At 63.8% G+C, this 25,445-nt stretch overlaps 3 protein-coding genes across 4 annotated transcripts in view; 2 read left to right on the top strand and 1 right to left on the bottom strand.

Moving 5' to 3' along the window:
* The window catches only part of DCTN2 (dynactin subunit 2), a 350,710-nt gene that overhangs the window by 176,656 nt on the left and 148,609 nt on the right, over positions 1-25,445 (top strand). The window lies entirely within an intron of this gene.
* LOC116818861 (transcription factor Sp5-like) lies at positions 16,524-20,743 on the top strand. The gene is made up of 2 exons (XM_032770111.2): positions 16,524-16,639; positions 19,774-20,743. Exons 1-2 carry the CDS (start codon positions 16,524-16,526, stop codon positions 20,741-20,743), a joined length of 1,086 nt encoding a protein of 361 aa, XP_032626002.2.
* ARHGEF25 (Rho guanine nucleotide exchange factor 25) overlaps positions 23,815-25,445 on the bottom strand; it is a 49,114-nt gene continuing 47,483 nt past the window's right edge. Inside the window, exons 16-18 of the mRNA XM_075061250.1 lie at positions 25,028-25,251; positions 24,266-24,367; positions 23,815-23,904 (exon numbers count right to left, since the gene is read on the bottom strand). Coding sequence (XP_074917351.1) covers positions 23,815-23,904; positions 24,266-24,367; positions 25,028-25,251 — 416 coding nt within the window. The remainder of the gene's footprint in view (positions 23,905-24,265; positions 24,368-25,027; positions 25,252-25,445) is intronic.

Below are 25,445 nucleotides of genomic sequence, written 5' to 3'. Positions count from 1 at the left end.
GCCACCTTGCAAGGGGAGTCGCTGTGGCCGCCCACCTGGGAGCTGTCATCCCGTATCCTGTTTGCCAGCCCAGGTGGGGGACACCCCTCCCCCCACCCCAGGCAACCAGACGGATTCCGCACCAAGCCCCCTGATGCTGGAGGGTGGGGGGGCAGCCTCAGCAGAGAGGTCAGGGGCTGAACGGGCCACGGAGGCCAGGCTCCCCTCGGCCTGTTGGGGGAGGGGGCCCTGCTGGATGCGCCCTGGCCTGGCACATTGGGAGGGGCCACATGAATGACAGCCCCATCTTCCTGGGGGGTCTCCAAGCACCTGAACCCCAGAAGCCCTGCAGCCAGGCAGCCCCATCACTGTGCCCATAGCCACCGTCCCTGCTCCCCACCCCCCAGCCTGGCCTCTAGGTAACCCGGGGACACATAAGTGAATCCTTCCCTATAAACAGGATCTTCCCACTGAACTGGCCACACGGCACTAAACCCCGACAGGGAGGAAACCGTTCCCCCCTCGGCCCAGCCCGGGGCCCGCTCGCAGGAGCCAGACTCATGCCTGGCCCTGTGGCGCAAAACACAGGAACTATCGTGTGCCCGGAGCTAAGCCAAGCACACGCAGGGCACAGGCCCAGCAATGGCCCGTAGCCAGGAGCCTCCTGCTCCGGGGCTCCCGAAAACCTCCGCCGACCGGACACTGGGACAGGACGCCAGGGGAAGGATGGCTCGATAACCGCCCTGGTCTGGCAGCAGCCCTGGTCAGAGACAGGGCACTGGGTGAGCGGGACTGCCCCAGCACGTGCCACGCACGCACGCACGCACGCACGCATGCACACACACACAGAGGTGCTGTGCAGGGAGGGCAATGCCCTCGGCCTTTGGGGAGGGGGGAAAAGCAGCTGATCTGCTACATGCCTCCGCTGCTCCCCCATCAGTCTGTCCATCCCTCTATGCACCCCTGTATCCCCACCCCATGCGCCACTCCCCAGCCATCCTCCCCTAATTCCATATCTACCCCGCTAGCCATCCGCACCCCTGGCCCCATCCACAGGGCCCCTTTGGTCTGTCTGCTCCCACGCCCACGACTGTGGTATCCAGCAGCTGATCCACGCTCTGAAATCGCCCCTCTTCCCCCCATTATGGAAGGGAAGCTGCAGGGGGACAGGACCCTGGCAAGCAGCAGGCCCCTCACCCGCGCCCCCCGTGCCACAGTCACACGCACTCAGGCAGGAAGATGCCACAGCCAGCATGGAGCCCCAGAGCCCGTCTCCAGCACCCTCCATCCCTGCTCCTGGCTGTCTGTCTGCCCCCCCCCTACCCCCCGAGAGATTCAAGGGCAGGTGCCGGCTGTAACATCCATTGCAATGATGCCTCCGCCTGTGTCCATTTCCAGACACTTCCAGCCAGTAGGAGCACAGCAAACGGGGCGAGGGGGTCCCATTTAGCCGGGGGGGGAGGAGGCATGTAACCTTTAGATACTGGATTGTTCAAAGCAGAGGCTCTCCCAAGGGAATCGCATTCTCCTCTCACTCCAGCCAATGGGAGTTAGGCACCGAACGACCTGTGAGGCACTGGACTCAAGGCCTTGGGGGCAGAGAGAGGCTGTCCCTGCCCATCACCCAGCCCTACATCCCCCCCCTTGCCCAGCCTCCACCTCCCCTCCCTATTCCGTAACAGCCTCGCGCTGCCATGTCACAGCTGAGAACAAGGCGGGGGAGCTTCCCGCTGGCCCTCCTGGGGGGCTTCCAGCCATCGCTCTGTGGGAGCCTCTCCCATCGCCAGCACCCGTGGGTGTGGGGACCCCAGCTTCTGTGGCCCCCGACGTTCTAGCAAACACATCCGGTGACAGCGCCTCGCCCCAGGGAGCAGCACTTGGCTGCCCGTGGCCATGCTAGGAGCTGGCAGGGGAGGGACAACGGCTCCCCGGCTAATTGCCCTGGTGGCCGCCAGTTCGCCGCCCAAGGATGACGGTTTGCGGCCTTCTCAGCTCGCCCCAGGCCAGCTGGGCACTGCCCCCTGTTGCAGGCAGCGGGCACTGCCCAGCACAGGGCCTGGCTGTGTCCAGAGCAGCGGCAGCACCATCCGGGTGCTATGGCCAATGTGTCGGGGACCTGCTCCGCCACAGTGGCCTGTTTGTCAGCGGGGCCTGCTTGGTGCTGCCCTGGCATCCGAGGCCATCCTGTGCTGCCCCATCCCCACCCTCCCAGCTGCGGCCCACACCCGCCTCGGCCAGTCGGGAGCTCCCTGCTGCCTCTCCCCGGCCCATTCTTCAAAGTCTGGGTGGTGCAGGCTGGAGCCCGCGGCCTTCCAATTCCTTCCATTGTTCCCCTGGCGTCTTATCGCACGGGCTGGCTGCCTGGCCCGCTCGCTCAGCACGTCCTGTCAGCGTTAATCCCATCTCGGGGAGGCTGCAGCCAGCTCCCCCTGAGCCCCCACATTGTTTGCAGGGAGGAGAGCTCCAGGATGGGTTCCTGTATTTCAATGAGCCTCCAAGGATCCGCCTGGCTGCCTGCCACTTGGCAGCCTGGCCCGCCCAAGGGTAACAGGGTGATGGGCTGGGGCGGCGGAGAGTCATCTTCGCTCTCCCTCCCACCCCGAATGCTATTGTCTGACGGCAGGAAACCAGGCCAGCTTGGAGCAGGGAACACGCAAACCCCCGGGGAGACAAGCACAGGCTGCGCAGGGCAAGGTTAGTGGGCACCCCAGGGCACCAGGAGAGACCCACACCTAGGTGTGTGCATGGCCCAGGCTGCTGGGCAAGACAGCGCAGCATTCAGGGAGTCAGGACTCCTGGGTTCTATTCCCCAGCTCTGGGAGGGGAGTGGGGGCTAGTGGTTAGAGCAGGACCTGGCCATCAGGACTCCTGCGTTCTATTCCCCGTTCTAGGAGAGTGGGATCCAGTGCTTAAAGCAGAAAGGGATGAGAGACAGGACTCCTGGGTTCTATTCAGACCCTGGGAGGAGAGGGGAGTCTAGTGGTTAAAGCAGTAAGCTGCCAGGATGCCTGGGTTCTCGTCCCATATCTGACGATGTGACATGGAGTGAGTCCTTGTTCTGTGCCCCGGTTTCCCCATCTTGCAGTGCTGAGTTCTGTATCTGTGGCATTTCCCCTAAGAGTTGGGGACCTTCCTGTTCCCCTCAAGGGCTCCGTAACCCTGGGGGGGCGGATCTCTGCCTCCTAGGGAGGGGGTATCTCTTCAGTAACAGCTCTTTGGAGGGTGCTACTGACATTATGTACCTACCTGTAGTATGCCCCCCACCCCAATTCCCAGCCCCCCTACTCTGAACCCCTTTACCCTCCCCAGCCTAGCTGACTCTGAGCCCCCCACGTTCTCCTGCCCGGAACCCCCCTTGTCCAGCTGCCGGCCCCTCCCTGCCCCCATGCTGGGCTTGCTCCACAGATACAACAATCCGCTCTGTCTCTCCTTGGCAGGTCTGGTTTGGGACCCCCGATAGCTCCGAGCATGACCCTGTTCCCCTCCAACAGGCCTCCCTGGGAGGGCTCAGAAAACCCCACTGCTGCAGCTGAGAACGCCCAGACTCGTGGCATCTGCGGCTGGCCCTGCATCCCGAGCCACTGTCCAGGATAAGTGTTAGTGTCCCGCTGTGGTTCAAAGCCAGCACAGGATTGCCCAGGGCTTGGCCCAGCCCCTCTACCCCGGGCTAGTCTTCTGCAAGCTGCTTCCATATGGGCTAGCAGAGACCAGTCATTTATCAAAGCCCCTGGGGAGCCCTTGGCCCGGTTCGGCGGATATTTAGAGACGTGCAGACGGAGCAATAAACACCAGGCCATTTAGCCTTTGCCCTCCAGAGACCTCCTCCTGCCACAGGCTCCTACGGAAGGATGTGCCGCGAAACTCTGGGTCCCCCTGCACCAGCGAAGGGGGCGGATTTCCTGTGTGGTGCCAGCCCCACCCACCTCCTGCCCCTGCAGGCACTCAGCTGTTGTGCAGAGACCAAGCCCCAGACAGCCTCTGCTCCCAAAGAGCTTACAATGGACACAGACCATGGGTGGAAGGGGAAACCGAGGCACAGAGTGACGCAAAGAGACTTCCCAAGGTCACTCAGCACTAGAGGCAAGAGACTAGGCCCAGCCCTCGGGCGTCCCAGCCCAGCGTGCTACCCACTGGACAGCACTGCCCTCTGCAATGGGTGACTCCAGCCCTCCGGGTAGCTGCCCCAGGAGCTGCTCATTGCACTGACCCCTGCAGGGTTCACAACGCTAGTGCAGATCACCATTCAGCGTGCACCGCACTAGGGGATAAAAGGCTGGAATCAGGCTATTTCCACCGGTGTGGACAAGACCGGAGCCTGCCCCGCTCTTACAGGGAAATTGGGGAGTTTTTCGGAGAGCAGGGGGACTGCAGTTCCCTCCCTTAGCGGATCCTTCCCCTCCTGGGGGTCTTACCCCCAAGCTAGGGGTCCCGGAGACCAGACCTCCAATGGGAACAGCTCCAGGGTGGGGGAGACAGATGCCCCAGTGGGAATTGCTCATACCCGGCACTTCGCACCCACAGCTCCTTTCCCCTCTGCCTCCCTCCATATGACATTAGCACCGGCAGGAGGTTCCTGGCTGCCCCAGGTGGCAGGGGACTGTCCACTGCCTGCACCCGCTCCCCCTGCTCTGGGGTGACCGACAGCTCCAGGGATGGGTGGGGGGCAGGAATCCAGTGCACCTCCTGGCTTGGTCGCTCGCTGTCCCCCTCTAGTGGCTATTCCATGCACCGAGGGATCCAAAAGTCCCTGGTTCAAATCCGCCCCCTTCCCCGGCAGGGTGTTTTGCAGCACAAGGGGTGTTTGGGGGGTAAGCACAGTGGGGCCAGGTCCTGGCACTCAGCAAATGGGACTTGCTCTTTCCGGGGAGCCAGCTGCTGTCCTGAACTGCCTCTCCGGGGAGCCGCTGGCCCATGAAGCGCCTGCCTCTCATGTGTGGTTCGTGCGTCATGAGAGCTCTTCGCCACACCCGGGAGAGCTGGCGAGTGGGTCCCAGCCAAAGCCAGAGAGCAGCAGCCACACAATCTGTGCTGAAAAGACCAATGGCCCCTCTCTCCCCTGCGCCCAGACCAGGGGGGCAGGAGTGGACACGGGCACTGCAGGCCTGGGTGAGCTCTGGGGCGCCCACCCACATCCCCAAAGGGTTAAGCAGCTTTACCCAACAGTACCTGATAGGCAGAGGAGGGCGGCTGAAAAGGTTGGCTGAGGGAGGAGGGGAGCTCGAGCTGCTCTCCCCACACAGCGACTGCTCCCCCAAGGTGCTGAGGACGAATCTACCGACCAGACACTCTGGTGATGGGCCCAGTGGAGGGAGCTGGAGAGATGGGACCCGGTGAGCGCAGGCAACAAGCAGGCTGGGCTCTGGGCAGCTCTGCCCTTTGCTGGGTCTGGTGTTCTGGGACATTGGCATGAGAGCGGGACCTGCACCGCTCACAGGCTCTTGCCCTCTGCTGTCCTTCACCCATGGGGGTCAGAGGGCATCCAGGCACTTGAGAGAATCCCGGCCCGCTTCATGGGAGAGGAGGCTGCACAACTACTTTTTACAAATGGGGAAACCGAGGCACAGAGCAGGGGCGGGACTCGATCAAGAACACACAGCAAGTCAGTAACTGAACCCAGGAGTCCTGGCTCCCAGCCCCCTGACCTAACCCCACTAGACCTCTTGCCCCTCCCAGAACCAGAACCCAGGAGGCCTGATTGCCATTTGCTGTGCTCTAACCACTACTCAACTCTCGCCTCCCAGAGCCACAAATAGACAGTTCCCTGCTCCAGCCCACCAGACCCCACTCCCTCCAGAGACGGGATGAGAACCCAGGGGAGTCCCATGCTCTGGCCCTGCCTGTCTGATAACGGAAGTGGGAACCTCAGGGGAAATGGCCCATCTCCAAAGAGCCAAAAACTTCTTGGGTCAGGGGAAGGGGAGTGCTGGCATCAGGGTATCGGTGCCAAATTCCAGGGCTCCAGCTTCCCAGCTCTTGGCTGCTTGCCCAGTTCTGTGCCCAGGCTGAGCGGCACTTTTCTGAGGGTTTCAGGGGTAAATAAATTGGTTCCAGCTGGGCGCAGGGAGAGGAGCCCAGGGCAGATTTTCTCTGCAGCCTGGTCACTCCTTGGCCTCTCTCCCAAGGCTGAGAGCACAGGTGCCAACAGTCCTGGGGTTCTCGTCCCCTGGGAACCCACCTGGGCCCACCGCTCACAGACCTCAGGACTGGGCAGAGGCCCGGGCCGCTGCAGAGCCAGCTTTCCCGGCAGGCCGGGCGACGGATCCCTCAGTTATCTCCACGGGGGCCAACCTTCCTGTGCCCTGGCCCCTCCTGACCCTGCTCCCTGCGGGGGCAGGAAGGGAGGGCCGTGACCGCCCCACCCACCCGATAGGAGCTTGGCCCCAGAGCCAGACTCTCCAGCCAGCCACGCTCCTTGTCCTTGAGTCTCTGCTGATCCTTGCTCCCCCGGTTGGGTTCCTTAACGGGGCCGGAGTCCGGACGTCACAGCTGGGCTGGGCTCTGGCAGCGGCAGGGGGGGCAGGGGTCCCCCAACGGGCTCTGCCCAGCGACAGGGCCTGGGCAGCGTCCGCCCTGGAGGAGATCATTGCCCAAAGATGCCCCCCCCCACACACGTGCCACTCCGAACCCTCCCTCCTTGCCTGCGGGGTGGGGGGCGTCTGTGGGGTACATCTGTCATTCAGCCCTGCCCCTGCGCCCCAGCCTCAGACCCTCACAAGGGGGCAGCAGCGAGCTGCCTTTGGGACAGGAAGGCTGGAGTGGGGCTCCTGCCCCCTCCCTCGCTATGGCCCTCAGGGACCGCCGGGGGGCGCTGTGGGACTGAGATTTAAAGGGACAATACGTCTTTACATCCATAGCTTCCCCCCATTCTAACCACTAGACACCACGTCCTTCTTGGAATAGAACCCAGGAGTCCTGGCTCTCTGTCCCCTCCCCCAAGCTCTAACCACTCGTGCACGTGCTAGAGATGCCAGCTGGGGCAGGCCCGGCCCAGACCCCCCCAGATCCCCCTCTTCACCCAGCCCGGCACCCGTCCTGGGGATGGAGCCCTCTCCCCAGGAGGGCTGTGTGGTGAGATCTTGGGGAACCCTCCCCCGATTGGAAGCAACAGACTGGCCAGGTCCCCCTAGGCGCTCACTGGCCCCTCGCTGGCTGGAGGAAGGCTCAGGGAGGAGCTGTAGGCCCACATCCAGCTCCCAGAGTCAGGGGTTCAGACCAGACTCTCGGCTCTCACTGGAAAAGGGTGATTTCTAGCCCTCACAGCTGGGGAGAAACACTCAGAATTATGGCCCAAGTGTAACTAACTCAACAACGCTGCCTGAGTCTGCCGAGAGCCTGAGCCCATAGCTCTGAGAGTGGGGGGAGCTGCCTCATTCATCCCCTGGGGTGTAACCGCCAAGATCCTCCTCTTTGGGGGCCCCGGCCAGCGCCACCCCAGCACGGGACTGTGTGTGTGGCAGGAGGGGGAGAACGCAGCAGGCCCACCCCCCCATCCAAGCAGAGCCACCCTGGCAGTGGGCAGGAAGGGTAGGCTGTGGAGTGGAGAGGGAGAGCCGAACACTGTCCCTCCAGTGGGGTCGGACCCCTGGGGAGTCCACAGGGCCCTGGAGGTGCCTTAAACCAGTCATGGGAAGGGGCTGTGCTCTCTCTCCCCACTAGAGGGCACCCTCCAGAGGAGGGGTGAGCAGCTCACCAGGGACCCCAGCCTTCCAGGCTGGCACCTCTCCCCAGGACCAGCTTCTGGGTGTCAGCCACGCAGGGCTCCCGCTCTCCCCAGCCACCCAGGGTGACCCCGTTGGGACAGGGAGGGCGCCACGAGCCCCCTGCCCAGAGCTCACCTGGTCTGCATGCAGCAGGACGCCATCCCTGGGCGGGGGCTCCGGGGTGCTTTGATTAGGGGGGGGGTTGAAGATCAAGCGAAGCATGAGGTAAATTCGGGCCTTTGATCTGCCAAGACGCAGGCATCGATTTCAGCTTTGATTTCCTTCGCTGCGGGCGCGGTGCCAGGAGCCTCCGCACAGGGCAAAGCGCCAGCCACGCAGGGCAGCCGGGTGCAGGGACAGGGCAGGGCACGCACAGCGGGCACACATGGACACACTGCACGGGTCTGCAACACAGCACACACTGCACAACAGAGCGCACAGGGACACACTCCACAACACAGTGCACACTGACACAACGCACAGCTACACATCACAGTGCACACTGCACAACATAGCGCGCACTGACACAACGCACAGCTACACAACACAGTGCACACTGCACAACATAGCGCGCACTGACACAACGCACAGCTACACAACACAGTGCACACTGACACAACGTACAGCTACACAACATAGCGCACACTGCACAACACAGCGCACACCAACACAACACACAGCTACAGAACACAGCGCACACTGACACACTGCACGGTTCCGCAACACAGCACACACTGACACACTGACAACACAACATAACGCACAGCTACACAACACACTGGACACCGACACACTGCACATCACAACACTGCACATACCAAGACACCGCACAGCTACACAACACACACCAACACACTGCACAACACAGTGAATATTGATGCACTGTGCAGTTACACAACGCGCATTGCATAACAAAGCACACACTGATGCATAACACAGCTACACAATGCACACTGATGTATTGCATGACACACACTCAACACACTAAACAGTCACACAACACACTTCAACACAGAGCTCAGGCTGGCAGAGCGCACACCAACATACACACAGACCCACATACACCAGGGACCCTTCCTCGTGCCCCACACAGGAACTCAACACAGGTCAGACACACTGGTGTGTTGCACACACAGCACAGCTCTCTGCCTGCCCCACACCTGCACTTCACACCTCCCTGCCCTATACCTGCACCCCGGCCACACCTCCCTGCCTGCCCCACCCCTCCCTGTCACACCCCCAGCATCCCACACCTTCCTGCCCCACACCTGCACCCCCCACCTCCTTGCCTACCCCACGTCTGCACCCCAGAGTCCCACACCTTCCTACTCCACACCCCCAACTCCCCACACCTCCCTGCCTGTCCCACAGCTGCACCCCACACCTGCCTGCCCCACATACCTCCCTGCCACACCCCAACTCCCCACACTTTCCTGCCTGCCTCACACCTGCACCCCACACCTCCCCACCCCGCTACACTGGACCCCTGCTCCACAGCTGCCCCCCAGCACAGAGCCCCTTGCCCAGACTCAGACCCCGTTTCCCAGCCCGGGCACCGGGGTCCGCTCTGCACTGAGCTGCCAAGGGCGCTGGTGGGGGGCTGGCGCAGGGCCCTCCCAGGCCCATGGCTTAGCCAGGCCAAAGCCCCCACCCTTCATGGCAGGGAGCGTGGGCCAGGGTGGGGCTGCTCCGTGCCAGCCCTGGGGGCAGCAGAGGCCGAGAGGCCATTGGCACCGTCCGGGCACATCCCCGGCTCAGCTAATGAGCCGCAGCACAAGCCAGACGGGCGGCTGGCCCCTGCTGCTTCGCTGAGCAACCCCCAGATGTATTATTCATGCCCCCCTGGACTTTTCTGAGACTGGCAACACAGCCCCCTCCACCACCCCCACCCCCGGCTCCCCTCGGAGTCATCTGCTAATAAGCTGCTTCCCGGGGGACTGCGGGAAAGGAAGGAGACCAGGCAGTCATGACTCCAGGCTGGCGGCCTGTCCTCACACACACACACCCCGGCGCTGCCCCCTGCAGACAAGCCCCAAACTCCAAGGTATTGACCCACGAAAGCTCATGCTCCAAAACGTCTGTTAGTCTATAAGGTGCCACAGGATTCTCTGCTGCTTTTACAAACTCCAAGGGGAAGCCCATGGGGGGAATCTGAGCCCCCAGTGTGCCCTGGGGAGAGCCAAGCACCTGTGGCTCCTGGCCCCGGCCCAAGTTAAGTTCTCGAGACTGGAGCTCGGAGGAGGGGCCGCAGAGGAACACATGGTGCCCCCCTTGCCCCCCACATCAGCCTAATGCAAGGAGAGGGGGGCGCCCACCCCGCTGCCTTGTTTTCCCCCTAATTGCATGGCGGGGGACTGGCAGCAGCTGCTCCTCAGCTGGCAGGTGCCATGGGATGCTAAACAGGCGCTTCAAAGCCGGGCCTACACGGCGTGAGCAAATTGGACCCGTCGTCCCGGCTTTGCGCGGGGCCCCCCAGGCCTTTGTACCCTCGAATCAGAACCACTCGGCTGCTTCCTCTGATATCCGTCAGCCGGGTGGCAGGAGATGAGATGAAACACAGGCTGGGGGGGGCACGGCCCGTCCCCGGGGTCCCCCCGAGCTGCTGCTACTTGTTGTTCTCTGCTGCAGCCGATCCCTGGATTTCCCAGGCAGCTGGGGTGGGACTTGGCGAAGATTCACTTTGCCAAGAAACTTTTGGTGCCAGGGAGCTGGGGAAGGGGCTACTGCTGGGGGAGGGGGCTCCCGGCCTGGCAGCGTGAGGGGCTGGGAGCCCAGGATGGTGCTGGGACTGGGGTACAGAGCGGACATTGCAAGCTGAGCGCCCCTACGTCCTGCCTGAGTCCCCCAATCCTGCCAGGTCAGCTGCTCACATGCAACTGTGCCAATGCCCTTCCATCCCCACCTACAGCCCCTGCCAGCCCAGCCTTGGGCTCCCCACAGCCCTTCCGGTGCCCCTCACTCCCGACCCACAGCCCCCTGCCAGCCCAGCCCTGGGCTTCCCCCACAGCTCTGCTGGTGCCCCTCACTCCCAACATACTCCTGCTAGCCCAGCCCTGGCTAGCCTAGCCTAGCCCAGCCCTGCCAGTGCCCCTCAGTCCCAACCTGCAGCCCCTGCCAGCCGAGCCCTGGGCTCCCCACCCCCAGCTCTGCCGGGGCCCCTCACTCCTGACCCACAGCCCGTGCTAGCCCAGCACTGGGCTCCCCACACATTCAGTTCTGCTGATGTCCCCTGAACCCAAGCTACAACATGAAGCAGGGAGAGTCAAGGGGGTCAGTGGAAAACTCCAACCCAACCTGGCTAAGAAGCCCCATATTGTGGGGATCTGGGCTGGAGGGGCCAAGCCAACAACCCCTCCCCCCATGCCCCAAGATCAGAGCAGGGCTGTTCTGGAATCAAAGCAGACCGGCACAGACAGACAGATGGACAGAGATACCACGCAAGCAACAGCCGGCCTCACAGAGAACAATGTACAGATGAATGCTCAGGAGACACCAAGGGACAGCCGGACACCCAGGAACACCAAGGGACAGCCGGACATCTGGGGAGCACCCAGGGACAGCCAGACACCCAAGGATTGCTGAAGGTCAGACGGACACCTAGGGAGCACCAAAGCATGACTGGACACCTGGGGAGTGCTGAGAGACAGCCCAACACCCGAGGGGCACTAAGGGACAGCCGGACACCCAGGAGCTCCAAGGGACAGCCGGACACCTGGGAGCACCAAGGGACAGCGTCACAGCCGGACATCCAGGAGGCTCCGAGGGACAGCCGGAAACCCAGGGAGAGCCGAGGGACAGCCGGACACCCAGGAGCACTAAGGGACAGCCGGACACCCAGGAGCTCCAAGGGACAGCCGGACACCTGGGAGCACCAAGGGACGGCATCACGGCCGGACATCCAGGAGCACCAAGGGACAGCCGGACACCCAGGGGGCTCCGAGGGACAGCCGGACACCTGGGAGCACCAAGGGACAGCGTCACAGCGGGACACCCGGGGCGGGCTTTGGGGGTGATTTGGTTGTCCTGGCCGCATGCGGGGAGTGGTCAGGCCACACCCCCAGCCCCACCGAGCCCAGTAATGTCTCTGTTTTTCGGGTGCACTGAGTTCTGGCACCGCCGGCTCCCATTCGCCTGACAGGCCTGGGCAGCCTCTCTCCAAAAGCCCTCGAGGCGAGTGCAAGCCCCTGGCACATCCATGCACCACAAAAGGAGGCTGCACTCCCAGCCCCCTCGCCCCAGCCCAGAGCCCAAGCTCCAGCCAGCCTGCTGCTGCACCCACAGTGAGGACCCCGAGTCCCCGCAGCTGGGCACCGTGTGTCTCTGCCAGGCTCAGGCCTGCCCGGAGGAGGCAGCAGCAGGACGAGCAGGGGAGGCCTGGAGATGGGGAGCAGGAGGCTGAGGGCAGATGGTACCAGCCGGGGGGATTAATTTTAAGGGGTGTGGGGGGTAAGCAGGAGGGAGCTGCTCTCTCTCTCTCCTCTCCCAGAGCAGGGGCAGAGACACCCCCCCACTTCCAGGGGCGACTGATTCCCTTGCCCCTGGGATGGCTGGCAATGGGGGGGCATAGCTGGGGGAGGTGGATTTGCAGTTGTGTCCCCCAAGGATTGAACAGAGACACCTCCCCCATCTCCGGCTCCTTTCCCAGTGGCCTGCAAACCTGCCCTCAGAGCAGTCCCAGTGTCTGCCCATTCCAGGCTGGGAGCTGCAACCACCAGCCACTTGGCAGGCAGCAGCAGCCCCTAGGGTGCTGGATCCATGGGGCTGGGCAGAGGGGCAGGGTCCCAGCTGCTGTTGGGGCAGCAGCTGGACACCCAGAGCCCATAGGGGAGAGCAGCGGGCATCCCTACCCCCGCCCCCAGGTGCCCAATGGGACCATCTCCAGCCCAGTGAGTGATGGGCAACCCCCTGCAGGCTGCGTGAGTCACCCACCATCTGGGTGCCATTCTGAACCTCTTCCTTCCCATGCAGGGAGCGAGCTGAAGTGTGGGGGTGGGGGAGGCACCAAGACTCCTGGGTTTTCTCCTAGGATGCAGGCACCTCAATAATATCCATTCTCAGCTCTGGGAGGGGAGGGAGCCGACCCAGCCAAGTGGTCAGAGCAGGGGAGTCCAGGGAGTCAGAACTCCTGGGTTCCATCCCCCAGCGCTGCCTCTGGGTCGGTCACCACCATGCTCCGGGCCTCAGTTTCCCCCAATCTCCCATAAGTTACGTGCTGGGGGCTGGGGAGGGGCTGATTTCAGGGGTGTCAGTGAAACACTCCAAGACCCCGAGCAAGGGACACTCGCTATTACCTGGGACCGGAGCAGGGGCTTGGGGGGTGGAGTCTGGCAGCTTCCCCCCAGGGCTGGAGCAGAGACCAGAATCCGCTGGGGTTTGGCAGCTGCGCAGACCAGCTCCATGGCACCTTCTGCTGGGAGCACATGGGCCAGGGCATGGTCCCCTGGCTGCTGGGACCTTTACCCCTGTGCCAGTCCCCTAGAGCTAGAACCCAGGGGCCAAGTCAGGTCCTATCCCCAGCTCTGGGGTTAAGGGGTTTGGGGGGGGTCTAAGGATTAGAGTGGGGAGCTGGGAGCCAGGACTCCCAGGTTCTATCTCCAGCTCTGGGAGGGGAGTGGGGTCTAGTGGTTAGAGCTGGGGGAAGTTGGGGGGGGCTTGGAGCCAGGACTCCTGGGTTCTATCTCCAGTTCTTCCCATGGGATAACACTGTGGCACAGGGGCACGCCCGCCAATACCCACCCAGCCAACATCAGCTGTCCTTCCCCAGCCCCCCAGCTCTGCTCAGGGTGCAGGGCGGGGGGAGCCAGGGAAAATCCCGGCTGGCGGGAGATGGGGGGCCAGGGCCCAGAGCCGGGGTGGGGGCAGTGCAGGCTGGAGCTTTGTTTTAGCAGTTCAAAGCGATGCACCGGTTGTTTGCACTTCAAAGGGCGCAGCTGGGCCCGCGCGGAGTAATTAACAGCTGGGTTAACAAGGGACCCTGAAAGAGCCCCCCCGCCCCGCCGCGCCCCTGCTGCCACTGCACGTGCGCGCTCACACACACAAGCACGAACACACATACCCTGTGCTGCGACTCCACACACACACACACCCATACACCCACTGCTGCAACTCCACACACAGACACCCTGCTGTGACTACACACACACCCCTGCCATCATGCATATTTGCGCACCCAGAGTTGTCACTATGCACACTCACACACACACACCCTTGCCATTACTCACACACAAACATAAACACCCACCACCATCACACACACGCAGGGTTGTGTGAGACGTCTTGGAAACAATGCCTCTTCCCTGACTGCATTGGACCCTCCACACACACACACACACACACAGTCACACCTGCCACTGTTGGTCCACACAACCTACCCACAAACACCTGCCGGTGACACACACACCCCAGCTGCTGCCAGACATTCTCTGCATGCACACACATGCTGCGGCAGTGCCACATTCACACACACACATGCAGACAACTCGCACGCGTCTACCATTGCTACACTCACACACCTGCCATCACTGATACACACACGAACACCCCAGCTGCTGCCACATGTGCAGTGAACAAACACACATACACTGCACACACACTGCACAAACACACTGCATGTGCACACACTGTACAAAAACATGCATTGTACAAGCACACTGCAAACACACTGCACAAACACGGGGTGCGCACACCCATGCACACTGCACATGCACACTGATGCACAAACACACTGCATGCACACACACTTCACAAATACACTGCATGTACACACACTGCAGAAACAATCAATGCAAAACCACACTGCATGCACACACATACACTGCACACGCACATTTACACATACATACTGTGCACATATGCACTGCACAAACTGCACCCACACATACTGCACAAACACTGCATGCACACACTGCACACACACACGCACTGCACAAACACACTGCATGCACACATGCACTACGAACACAATGCACAAACACGTGCATTGCATGCACATACACACCCACTGTATGCACACACACACACATGCATTCCTGCACCGCACGTGTGCTGCTGCCACACTCATACAACACTGACACACACAACTCCCATTGCTACACACACACTGTCACTACCACACCCACCCACTTCTGCCTCTTGATACAACACCCAGCGTAGGGCTGCCTGGCATGGCCCTCCTGGGGGAGAGAATAACCCGCTGCCAGCAGCCCCCCACCGCACCCCTCCCCATGGCACGGGGACCATGCCCCACACCAATCCCAGTTCCCATCTCCAGGTGATAGATGGTTCCCAGCAGATGGTGCCCCTGGCCCTGGCGCTGCCACACCCGCTGCCATCCACACTAGCATTGTGTGAACAAGTTTGAGTGACAGCTGTCCTGTAGACATGGCGGGGGCGGGATACCAGCTCCTTGGGCTGAGGGGGATGGGCTGAGGTCCTGGGCCATACCTGAGGGCTGAGGGGGAAGGGGAGACAGAAACAACCCCTCCCAGGGCGTTCACTGAAACCCACCCTAGGGATGGAAAATGCAAATGGAGGGGGGCTGGGCCCTCTGATGGGGGGGGTAGCCCAGAGCCAGGAGATAAGGCAGCACAATGGGCTATTTGCATACAATGCCCCCACACCCAGGCCTGGGCCCACGTCTTCCCAAAGCCTTGGGAGTGGGGGAGGGGAGGAGAGCTGAGGGAGGGGCAAACCTGCGGGTGACTAGGATGGAGTGGGGAGGATTCAGAGCCTGGCTGGCACACGTACCCCCCTAACCCCCCCTGCCAGACTGGGGCCCAAGTGCCTCCTGCCAGCTCCTGCCTGCGGGGCACTTGCTGTGCTAGCTGCTCTCTCACCATATCTCACCACCTGGGCAGCGCGGGCGGATGCCAGCCCCTGTCTGGGTCCAGCAGCCAGGCCAGGCCCCTGCCAAGCAGCGGAGAAGGACGGGCACAGGGGGATCTCTGGGCGCCCTTCCCTGCCCCCGACTGCAGAGCCACTGGGGGAATCTCCAGTCAGGGGCGGCTCCAGGCCCCAGCACGCCAAGCGCATGCTTGGGGCGGCATGCCGCGGGGGGCACTCTGCCGGGCGCCAGGAGGGTGGCTTGCCTGCAGGGGGGTCCGCTGGTCCCGTGGACCTCCCGCAGGTGGCATGCTGCCGTGCTTGGGGTGGCGAAATGTCTAGAGCCACCTCTGTCTCCAGTGTGCCCGAAACACCCGGCTGTTCCCAGGAGCGTCCCAAGGTGCTGGATACGAAGTGAGCCAAGCACCGGTGGGCCTGCCACCTGATCCTGGGGTGCCAGGCTGAGGGGATTCCTGTGGGCCCCTCCCTGCCTCTGTATGTCCACAAAGCAGGAAGGCGCCAGTTGAGGTGGAGTGGTTAGAGCCAGGGGGGCGTCCTGGGCCCTTGAACTGGGCAGAGGGCGCTGGGCAGAAGGTAGGGGGCATCCTGAACCCACAAACGCCCTCCCCTGTCCTGGATGCAGCCAGCTCTGGGGTGAGTCCCGGGGCCAGGCTCTGCTGCTGGGCTGGCATGTCACGTACCATTTGCTGCATCCCACGAGCTCCTTCCCCTCCCCCCGACTCCCTAAAAACCCCACCTCGCGCTGTACCTTTCAAGAGATAAAACGAGCAGCCGGGGCTCTTCACACGAGCCCAGTCGGCCCCTTTGCATCCATAACGAGCGGCCCAGCAGGGGAGCCCGGCGCTTAAAGGAGACCCCGCCAGACCCCTTTGAAATCCTTCCGTCTAGTTTAATGATTGGTTCGCTCCCCGACTTCAAAGGCTGCCTCCCCTCCGCACTCCTGATTGGCTGAGGGGGCAGCCCAAAAAAAAAAAGTTTGCGCGCAGGGGGAAAAGCGAAAAGATGCGGCCGGGGGAGAAGCGGCGGCCGGAGACGGAGAATGACGCCTGCGAGCCGCGGCGCGCAGCGCTCCATGGAGCAGCCCTGAGCCCTGCTCCCGGCCCCCAGCCCCGCTGCAGGTAAGGGGCTTCCTTTCCGGCCGGGAACTCAGGCGAGCTGCCGGCTCCCCGCCCCAGCAGGGTGGGGATGGGCCGAGGGACCCCCCGACCCTTCCCAGCTGGAACGCTGCGTGCGCCCCGGAGAGCTGCGCCCTCCGTGCCCAAGTCGTGCGCCCTGCGATGCAGGGAGGCGAACCCTGTGCTGGGAGGGGGGAATGTAACAGCTCTCCGAGCTCCCCGAGCCTGAGCACGCCTCGCTGGGAGGCAGGTCGCTGCCCGGAGCCGATAGGGGGTGGGGTTTTTTCGGGGGGCGGGGGAGTAAAGAGAGGGGAGTCCCATGGAAGATCCTCTCCTTGCGCTTTGCCTGGTACGGGACAGGGACCGTCTCCTCGTCCCCGGCCCGCCCTCTGAATCCCTCCCCCTCAGAGCTGAGCCCAGCGGAGGGCAGTTAAGCCTCGGGCATTGTCTCGGTGTTAGCCCCACGCCCCTTGGGCGTCTTCCCCGGGGCCCCTGGGGCCTAGCGGGTCCCTCACACGCGCCGACGGAGAGACACCTGGAGCCGGCCAGCCGCGCACCGCTTTGCTCTGCCGGGGGTTCCGGCCGGGGACAAGCTGCTGCCACCACCGCCAGGTCCTGGGCCGTGGCTGGGCTGCCCAGTCATAGGAGAGCTGCCCGCCTAGAGAAGTTTATTCTTCCAGAGGCGCTAGTGGAAAGACCCGCCCACCCCCTCCGGAGCCCAAGGGACCAGAACCCGCCAGCGGCTGCTGTTACCAAGCTGGGACCCGGGCTCAGGGCTGGGACTCCGGCTGCACACTGGGACAGGCAGACTGGTCACCTGCTGTCACGGAATGCACCGTGCCCCCTGCTCCCCAGGCTGCGAGTCCCAGGTCAAGCACCCACGACCCTCTAGCCCGTGACAAGTCAGAGGGAGCTGAGCGCTGGGTCCTGCTAGGGTTGGGAGCGGGAGGGGATCATATTTTCAGACTCACCCCTCTCCTCAGTCACAGGGCATGAGTCACTCTGCAGGCTCTGCCATCTGAAGCTGCTCCCCTCCCCTCCGCCCCTGCGAGAGCCTTTCCTCTGCAGCCCCTGCCAGCCGCCTCTCCCCAGGGCCCAGGTTCCCCTGAAACCTCAGCAGAGCCCCCTTGTCCCATTTATAACCGAGTAGGCTGGCTCACCCCTCACATGCATCTGCATGCTCTTGGGCACAGGACACTGCCTGCATCAGGGTGAGTACCGGAGCGGTGCCCATGGCCAAACCACTGGTGATACGGGATGCACGGGGGAGTCTCTGCGTCTCCCTTGCTGGGGCCCCCTAGTGAAGATCCCCCAACCTTTGGGCTGGACTCTACTCCCAGATACATGGGTGAAATCTGGAGTGAGTTCAGCACACATGGGAACGGGCTGGCAACTGCCAGACGAGCCCTCCTATGGCACGGGACCACGACAAAGCAAAGTTCTCAGATCCTAGAGAGAAATACTCCAGGCTCTCCAAGGTCAAACCACGCCCTTTGGATGGAGCCCTGGAGGCTGACGAGAATGGACCCTGCTGGGTATCCCTGCTGCCCGTGCCAAGCTCAGTGTAACACCCACTCCCGGGCAGTCGTGCATCCTGGCTTGGGTTAATAACCCAGCTTTGCAAATGCCTCAGCTTTCTAGTCTTAGGGTGCAGGAGTTGGGGGCTGAGCCCTGTGCTCTGCGCCAAGCTGTGAGCCTGGACGCTGGGCACCGGGAGGGTATTCCCACCCTGAGGCTGATCAGACGGGAGGGGGAGCCCCCCCAGAGGCCTGACCCATCCTGGGCAGGGCACACCCACAGCTGCCAGGGCAGGAAGAGGAGTTTGCAGCTCCACACCCCCAGCTGCCAACCCAGAACTGTGCTTGGCTCCACTCAGGCAAGTCTGTGGGACTCCCAAGTCTGAGCTGTGCCCTGTTCCCGGGGGGGAGGGGGGGGTGCACTGGGAACCGCATCCAGGCTCCCGCCCCAACTCTGGCTCTCTCCTTTGCCCACTGCCTCTCCAGACAGGAAGGTGGGGAGGGCAGGAACCAGCTGGGGCTTGAGGGGGGGGGTCAGTCCTGCTGGGGGAGCTGGTGCCCAGGCACAAATAGGGGCCGTTCTCATCAGAGGCTAATGAGCACCTGGAGGTGGGGGCGGAGTTCTGTTCTGTGGGGCCTGGACACCCCCTAGAGGCAGGACTTGTGGAGCTGGAGGGGTGCTGCAACTTGGGGGGCTGGAGGCACAGTGGCTGGCGGGGGTGGTGCTATGATGGGAAGTCAAGTGGGTGATGCTCTGGCAGAGGAGAGGGTTGCTGTGGCGGGAAGGCAGGTGATTTAGGGGCTGGGGGTGATCTCTGGTGCAGGAGCGAGAAGATGCTCAGGCTGGGGGCCAGGTGATGCAGGGGCTGGGGATGATGCTCAGGCTGGGGCGGCAGGGGATGCAGGGGCTGGGGGGTGAAGATGCTCAGGGGGCAAGTGATGTAGGGGGTGGGGGCAAGCTGCAGAGAGTGGTACTGGGAGGTGACACTCTGGTGCAGGGGGTGGGAAGATGCTCAGGCTGGAGGGGGCAGGTGATGCAGGAGCTGGGGGGCAGGTGATGCAGGGGCTGGGGATGATGCTCAGGCTGGGGGTCAGAGAATGCACTGGCAGGGGGTGAAGATGCTCCGGGGGCAGGTGATGCACTGGCTGGGGACATGCTGCAGGGAGTGGTACTGGGGGGTGATGCTCTGGTGCAGGGAGTAGGAAGATGCTCAGGCGGGGGGGCAGGTTATGCACTTGCTGGTGGGGAGAAGATGCTCGGGGGGCAGGTGATGCAGGAGCTGGGGGGCGATGGCCTGGTGCAGGGGTGGAAAGATGCTCGGGCTGGGGAGGCAGGTGATGCACTGGCTGGGGGTGAGAAGATGCTCGGAGGGCAGGTGATGAAGGGGCTGGGGACAAGCTGCAGGGAGTGGTACTGGGGGGTGACGCTCTGGTGTAGGGAGTGGGAAGATGCTCAGGCTGGCGGGGAAGGTGATGCACTGGCTGGGGGGGTGAAGATGCTCAGGGGGGCAAGTGATGCAGGGGTTGGGGGCACGCTGCAGGGAGTGGTACTGGGAGGGGCGTTGTTCTCACTGCTAGGCCTGGCCCTGCCTGACTCCAGCTCTCTCTGCCCCAGGAGAGGACCCCCGTCTCCTCCCCTGAGCGAGCTGCTTCCCAGCACCCCTCAGCGTTCCTGGCAGCAGCTGCGGGACCCTCCTCTGCGGACTTTGCCCTGGCCGCCTATGAGGCTGAGGGTGGCCCCGCCGGGATGTTTCAACTCTGGAGCAACGAGGTGCCGGCCGGCTCCGGCCTGAGTGCCCACGCCATGGCCTTCGGGCTGCCTAAGGCACAGTACCCCGGGCACATAGCCCCGGGCGCCCACGAGCTGCCCCTGACCCCACCGGCCGAGCACACCTACTCCTTCGAGCTGTCCCCGGTCAAGGTCCTGGGTCCCCAGGGACTGCCCGGCTCCTCCTACCACTTCCTCGAGGCTCAGGACTTCCCCAGCTTCTCGCAGAGCTCTGGCGGCATGGCCCCCCAGCCCCTGGGCCCTGGCCCCCCGAGTGCCCCAGCTGTCCCAGGGGGCCACGCGGAAGATGCCCGCTGGTGGAGCCTGCAGCAACCCACCCCGGGCAACCTGCCTGCCTTCCACCTGAGCCAGCCGCTGATGCTGGGGCCACAGCCCCGGCTTCCAGCCCTGCTACACGGCTCCCCCAAGGGGCTGCTGGGCCCGGCCCGCCGGTGCCGGCGCTGCAAGTGCCCCAACTGCCAGGCAGGCGCCGAGGAGCCAGGCAAGAAGAAGCAGCACGTGTGCCACCTGCCAGGCTGCGGGAAGGTCTATGGCAAGACGTCCCACCTGAAGGCCCACCTGCGCTGGCACGCGGGCGAGCGCCCCTTCGTCTGCACCTGGCTGTACTGCGGGAAGAGCTTCACCCGCTCGGACGAGCTGCAGCGCCACCTGCGGACTCACACGGGCGAGAAGCGCTTCGGGTGCCAGGGCTGCGGGAAGCGCTTCATGCGCAGCGACCACCTGGCCAAGCACATCAAGACCCATCAGGGGAAGCGGCCCAAGGGAAGTGGGGCCCAGCTGGGAACCATCAAGCAGGAGTGAGGGGGCTGCAGACGGTGGGGGTGGGGGTGGGGGTTTGGGGGGCATGGGGAGGAATGGCGCAGCTGCTATTGGGGACAGACCTGCAGGGGGAGGGAAACTGAGGCACACACTCCTGGCCACACACACAAACACTCCACGTTGTGCACACACACCTGGAGACACATGGCAGAGGCACGAGACAGAGAAGGTCCAGGCTGGGATCTGCAAGAAAGGTCCCAAATCCAGCCACTCAGGCCAACAGGGACTGTTCCAAAATACCCCAGGTGGCCCTGATCATTTGGCCCAAAGCGCTTGGTTCCTCCAGGGTGGACCCTAGCATCCGCCCAGTGCCAGGCAGGTTTTCCCCAGGCAGCCCGCGGCGCAGCCAGGGTAACCCCTCTCCACAGGAAACTTTGAGACAGAAGCCGAGAGACGTTTGGAGTTTGCCATTTCCTGACAGAAAACCCCACCTCGGGAAAACTTTGGGTCGAAGAGACACCCCCGCCCCAAGCACCCCAGACATCTGCAGAGCGGCCCCCCCCGAGCACCCTGGACACCCACAGAGATGCTCCCCTGGAACACCCCAGCCACATATGGAGATGGCCCCCTCCAGAGCACCTCCAGCCACCCATGGAGACACATCCCCCAGAGCACCCTGCACTCCCATGGAGATGCCCCCCTCAGAGCACCCCGGACACCTGCAGAGATGCCCCCCGCCCCCGAGTGCCCTGACACACCTGTGGAGATGCCCCGCCCCGAGGGCCCGGACACACCTGCAGAGATGCCCCCCAGGAGTCTCTCAAAGTTGCACAGTGTGCTCCCCCTGGAAAAGCCAGTCCTTGTGACCTGGGGGGGTGGGGGGAGCCCCCACCCCCACCCTTGGCCTCCTCCCTCATGGATCTTCAGCAGGAATGATGGAGCGGCCAGTCCTGGGACCACCAGCCGGGTTAGCATCTGCATGGGGGGTCAGGGTGGGGTTTGGAGGGGGCTAGAACTAAACACACGGCACTGAGACCCCCTTGTCCTGGGGGGAGGCGGGGGGCTGACACCTGGACCCCACAGTGAACATGGGGGCAGCTGGCATATACCCCTTCCCCCGCTGGGGCCCGCGCAGTCACTGTGACATCACAGCAAGCGAGGTCACACAGACTTCTGACATCACCATGGAGGGGGCTGGCTCTGGGGGGCCAGGCTGCACCCCCTGCCCCATGTACAGCGCTTGACACTCATTAAATGCCTGACACCACCCAGCCACTGTGGTTGGTCCAGTCTCTAGGGCCCCAGTGGGGTGGGACCCTGACCCGGCTGAGATGGGGGTCACCGCCCAGAGAATGGGGAAAACCCTGGGGTGCTGTGAGGCACCACCAGAATACGGCCACCTCTGGGGAGTGGGGGAGGCTGCATGGGCGAGGGGCTGAGCCCACATGATCTCCCCGCTCCCACCCCACCTGCACCCTTGGGGGAATGGAGGGTGCTGAGCCCACATGGGGTACTGGGGCGGAATGTCAGAGCAGATCCTCCCACTTTAGGCCCACAGTGGGGAGGGCTGTTTAGGGAGCAAATTTTGGGGGGGGGAATTCAGGAATCCCTCGAGGGCATTCATTCCCGCAGGGGCTGTGGAGTTGGCGGGGGGCAGAGCCAGCAGGTGGGTACACAAACACTCCCCCATCCTCTGCAGGAGGGGAGCTGCCCTGAGATCTGCTCTGTCTTAAAGCCCCCCTCCGCCTCATGGCCATAAACAGGAAAGGAAAGCCCCCTCCCCCGTGTCCCTCACTCAACCCACACCCATGCCCCCACCTCCCTCTCACCGCACGGGCCCCCCTCTAGCTCCTGACCCGCAGTCCCCACCCCAGCTCTACCACTACCCCGTCCCCCCAACCTGCACCCCACACTAGTCAAGATAGCGGCTGTGAGTGCAGGACGGGGCTGTAGCCACAGTCCCTGGGGCTTCGGGGGCTCCTCCTGCTGCTGCTGCTCTCAGGCAAAACCGGGGCCTCACCTCACGGCCTTGCCTGGGGCACCCTGCTGCCCCCCCCACCCCTGAAGCCAAGCCTGACCCTGCCAGGGCTGTCAGCAGCGTAAGGGGGTGCTGCCCCCATGCCCTGAGCCCCAGGGGGGGCCGTGGCGCATGGTGCTGCCCCTGGCGGCAGAGCCCATCCTCCAGAAATGGGCCTGCCCCACACAGGCATGAGCCCTGCACGGGACCGGGCTCCTACAGGTGGGGGGGGGGGAGGCTGGGGGCTGCGCCCCAGGAGCACAGGAGGTGCTGTCACCCCCTAGGAGGTGGGGTGGGGGCTCCAAGCTCAGCCAGTTTTTCCCCATTTGATAAACCAAAAACTTTATTAAACAAAATAATTCCCCCACCCGGGCCCGGCAGCATGCATATACAGGGGCCTGCAGGCCCAGGGGGGCGAGGTCCCTGGGGGGCAGGCCCAGGGGGGCCCTGCATTGCATTCCCTGGTCCAGAAACGGGGCCTGATTCCCATGAGGAGAGGTGAAGCCTGGGAGAGAAGCCACCTTTGGGCTGGACAGCTGGGCCAGGCTAGAGCGTTGGGGGCAGGGGGGCATGTTGCAATCTCTGGGGCCAGAGACGAGAGGTGGGAAGGGAAGGGCCTGACAACCTGGGGCTGCTAAACAACCCCAGGGAGCAAGGTGGGGACGTCTGGGAACACCCCCACCCCACAAAGTGGGAGCCACAACTGGGGGTCAGGGTGACGGGGTCAGGGTCCGGCTGGGTCCAACCCAGCTCCCAGGTGGGGGCAGAGCACCCTTCCCATTTGTCCAGAGCCCCACTTCCTCCCTCCCCAGCACCCCACTGCCCAGCCCCATGGCAGCTCCATGCACCGAAGGGTCCTGGGTCGGGGAGGGGCAGACCCCCATACCCCCCTCAGCATGAGGCGCCTTGGCCCAAAGGAAGATGCTCAAGGTCATGTCCATGGTCCCTGCCTGGCTGCCCCTCCTCCCAGGGGGGGCAGCGTGGGGTGCGGGGCCCCAGGTCTCCCCAGCTTCACTCCAGTCTCTGAGGGGGGGGCCCAGCCTTTCCTCACGCGTCACTCGCTGGGCTGGGAGGGGGCAGCAGCATCCTCCGTGGGTCACAGCTCGTCTTCGTTGAGTTTGGCAAGCCGGGCCCCGGGGGTGTCGGAGCCTGGCTCAGGGAGCGGGCAGCCTGCCCCCCTCAGGGCCTGCCAGGGATAAACACAGCCAGAGTCAGCCTGCCCCCCAGCCCCAGCCCCAGCACTCCTCTGCCTGCCCGAGCGCTGGCCCCTGCTCCCCAGAACCCGCAGTCCCTCCAGCACCACCAGGCCTCAGCCCTGAACTCACAGGAGCTGACCACAAACCCCTAGTGGATGGGAACCATTGCAGGTATGGGGCTCGGGGGGGCTGCAGGTTGGGATTGGGGGGCACCGGCAGGGCCCAGGGGGACGCTATTGCAAAGCAGGATGTGAGCCCCCATTGCCCCATCCCCCTCACCACCTGCTCCCCACCCCCCAGCTCCAGCCCAGGAAGCCGTGTGGCCCTTATTGAGCTGTTCCCATCACTCACCCCAGGGGGGGACTCGCCTGGCTGGGGGCCCCCAGGGAAGTTGAGGCAGACGTGGGCCGGGGAGGCCGTCCTGGGCATGGGGAAGCTCTGGTTGTGGGCAGGCTGCAAGGGAAGCATGAGAAGTGGACCCAGGAGTCCTGGCTCAGTGAAGGGAATTCCCCAAGGCTGGGCCCTCCAGACCCCGACCTCAGTCCCTGCCCCCCATCCCTTACCCCAGCTGGGCCCCCCAGACCCCGACCTCAGTCCCTGCCACAAAGAACCATTTGTCCTGCTCTGCAGATCTCTGCCCTGCCTATTCACCTACTGTCACTCACACCCCGACCTCTGTCCCTGCCCCCTGCCCCCTACCTCAGCTGGGCTGCCCAGACCCCGACCTCAGTCCCTGCCCCCAATCCCTTACCCCAGCTGGGCCCCCCACAGCCCGACCTCAGTCCCTGCCCCCAATCCCTTACCCCAGCTGGGCCCCCCACACCCCGACCTCAGTCCCTGCCCCCAATCCCTTACCCCAGCTGGGCCCCCCACACCCCGACCTCAGTCCCTGCCCCCAATCCCTTACCCCAGCTGGGCCCCCCACATCCCGACCTCAGTCCCTGCCCCCAATCCCTTACCCCAGCTGGGCCCCCCACAGCCCGACCTCAGTCCCTGCCCCCAATCCCTTACCCCAGCTGGGCCCCCCACAGCCCGACCTCAGTCCCTGCCCCCTGCCCCCGACCTCAGCTGGCCCCCCAGTCCCTGCCCCCCACACACCAGTCACCCCAGTACCTCAGTGGGCGGCGGGTGCTCTGGGCGCGGGTGGCTGCTGGGCAGGTAGATGGAGGGCAGGGAGGAGTTGTAGGCCCGGAGGCCAGGCCCCGTGTTCCTGTCCATGGAGGCGGAGGAGTGGGGCCGCATGGGGCCGATGGGTGGCGATGCCCGCAGGGCCCCCCCCCAGCCCAGGCTGTGAGACTTGCTCTCCCGCCGCTGGTACTCGATGGGCGACTGCAGCGCTGGGGGGGGGGGGGGAACCACACAGGGCATCACGTGACACACGGGGGCCACACGCGTGTCACATGCTGCAGAGCCACACTCGCACTCACACAGCACACGGGCTGCACATGCCTGGGGAACAGCTCCCCTCTTCTCCCGGGCTCTAGGTAGGGGAGATAAAGAGGGAGGGGGGACAGTGCAACCCAGGGGGAGG

This window comes from Chelonoidis abingdonii, chromosome 26 (assembly GCF_003597395.2).
Source record: "Chelonoidis abingdonii isolate Lonesome George chromosome 26, CheloAbing_2.0, whole genome shotgun sequence".
Lineage (NCBI taxonomy): Eukaryota > Metazoa > Chordata > Testudines > Testudinidae > Chelonoidis > Chelonoidis abingdonii.
This window is presented reverse-complemented; position numbering and strand designations above follow the sequence as displayed.

What these genes read in the sequence shown, in the direction of transcription:
- LOC116818861 (XM_032770111.2), top strand. Translation starts at nt 16,524, where the DNA reads ATGCGGCCGGGGGAGAAGCGGCGGCCGGAGACGGAGAATGACGCCTGC. An exon ending in GGCCCCCAGCCCCGCTGCAG is followed by an intron (nt 16,640 to 19,773) that starts GTAAGGGGCTTC and finishes GCCCCAGGAGAG; the next exon opens with GACCCCCGTCTCCTCCCCTG.